The sequence below is a fragment of the Amphibalanus amphitrite genome, unplaced genomic scaffold (assembly GCF_019059575.1).
Source record: "Amphibalanus amphitrite isolate SeventyFive unplaced genomic scaffold, NRLGWU_Aamphi_draft 000690F_arrow, whole genome shotgun sequence".
NCBI lineage: Eukaryota > Metazoa > Arthropoda > Thecostraca > Balanomorpha > Balanidae > Amphibalanus > Amphibalanus amphitrite.
The window spans coordinates 335,068-336,867 of NW_024882184.1; the positions used below are offsets into that span (position 1 = coordinate 335,068).

The following is a 1,800-nucleotide window of genomic DNA, read 5'->3' on the forward strand; positions in this document are numbered from 1 at the left end:
TGACCTCTCTTGGCTTGACCTTTGGCTTGACTGAACAACCTAATGAATCATCTCTTTACCGCCTCGTCATGCCACGATTAGACCACCGCAACGGCGTGGGTTCGATTCCCTTCATGCTCTTGGCTAACATTTTTACGTCTTTGCTAGAAATTCCTCACTGAGCTTAGTGTACAGTTGAAAATGTTCAAATCACACACACTTATCAATGTTGTCCGAAAACATATTTTGAGCGTGTTCACATTTTATTACGCATTACAGCCTAGATTTTAGGCAAGGATGACAATATAGGGACAACAAGAAGACAAAACACACTCGGCTCACTGGCACCCGATCTGAAGTGACACATGACATTCGGAAACGAGTAAAGTAGTCAAAGAAATGGCCCAGTTATCGTCCGAAGCCGAACTGGTTGCTGGTGGCCTGGTTGTTGGCGAACTGATTGCTTCCGAACAGACCAGTGCTCTGTCCCACGTTGCTGTTGGCGCTGTTGAGGGAAACGCCACCCCCGAATGCAGAGCCCTGGAAGCATAGAAAGAACGCGGTAATATCAGCTCATTGACATTGATACTTGTACGTTCTGATGTCGTACAAAACAAACGATTAAATAAATAGTTAGGCAGTGACTAAAAATATTATCACAAAACATGTTTACTCACGCTAGAAACAAGTAATCTCTGCAAGAAACAAATAACATCGAAAGGGTTTGACCAGGATACAACATAACTTTACTGTAAAATTCACAAACACTCAGCTTACCCCAGCATTCGCAAAGCTGTTCTGGATCTGGCTAGTGCCGCCGAAGGGGCTAGAGCTCTGTCCCTGAGTGGAGCCGGCGTTGCCGAACCCGGTGGCTCCTCCGACCGGACGCCGCAGGAACCGGCGGTTACCGAAGCTCTGAGCACTGGCGGTGGCGACCAGAGCCAGACAGAAGACGACCACGGCGACCTTCATGACTGCGGACCTGGGAAACCAGAGAGGAGCTTAGTGGTGGCTTTAAATGTACGTTTGCCAAGTGAAAACACAAACTAACATGAGTGAACATGCCAATGAAAAAGTTAAGTAAATTAATATCTTATTTGAAAAAGTCATCGTATTGTTAACTGTGCCTACTAAATTACTTTGTGTTTTACACCTACTCTTTGCACTTAAGTATCCACAAGATAATATATTTAATTGCAAAAAAAAAACGTTTGAAACTCTGCTCAGCCCAAACAAGACAAACTTATATTTCACGAACTTTGGTAGTCACTCTTTTCCACCGTTCGATTTTCACTTTGGCGAAGCCTGGATGAGATGTATTATCTCTAAGTTCGTTTACCTTGGTTGGGATGCTCCTCAACTCTGCTGAAGTTACTTGCTGAGTGATGCCTGACCGAGTGCCAGCTTACGTTATATACCTCAAGCCTCACTACTCCCAGTAGTGACAATGCAAAACCGGTTTTCGGCTCGCGTCTATTAGTCTGCCGTCATGCACAACGCGTAAGCTGAAACGGTTCCGTATTTCCCCACGCAGTCATACTGAGAGGTAGTCGGGGAAGCTGTTCCGAGTAGGGGCGTCGACCGCAGCGCGTATTTTAGTTGTGCTACTGAAAGGCCTTTATATGGAATTTCGGTGGAATTTCGGTTGTCATAGGAAGACACTGCCTACAGCTTAGTATCTTTGCCCAAACGTGATTTACGATTTATTTAATTAACTATGGTGTTAATTCTTATTGCTTTAATTAAACCTCGCCGGACCTATTGGTTTTATACATACGCGCTGGCCGGGGGGGGGGGGGGACGGGTAACATCCCCCCCGCC

The 1,800-nt window shown here is 45.6% G+C and overlaps 1 protein-coding gene across 1 annotated transcript; it reads right to left on the reverse strand.

Annotated features, from left to right (window-relative positions):
* Positions 1 to 223: 223 nt before the first annotated feature.
* LOC122364674 (nucleoporin nup189-like) lies at positions 224 to 1,376 on the reverse strand. The gene is made up of 3 exons (XM_043335283.1): positions 1,319 to 1,376; positions 757 to 961; positions 224 to 519 (listed from the first exon to the last, which is right to left on the reverse strand). Exons 2-3 carry the CDS (start codon positions 949 to 951, stop codon positions 388 to 390), a joined length of 327 nt encoding a protein of 108 aa, XP_043191218.1. The 5' UTR covers positions 952 to 961; positions 1,319 to 1,376; the 3' UTR covers positions 224 to 387.
* Positions 1,377 to 1,800: the final 424 nt, after the last annotated feature.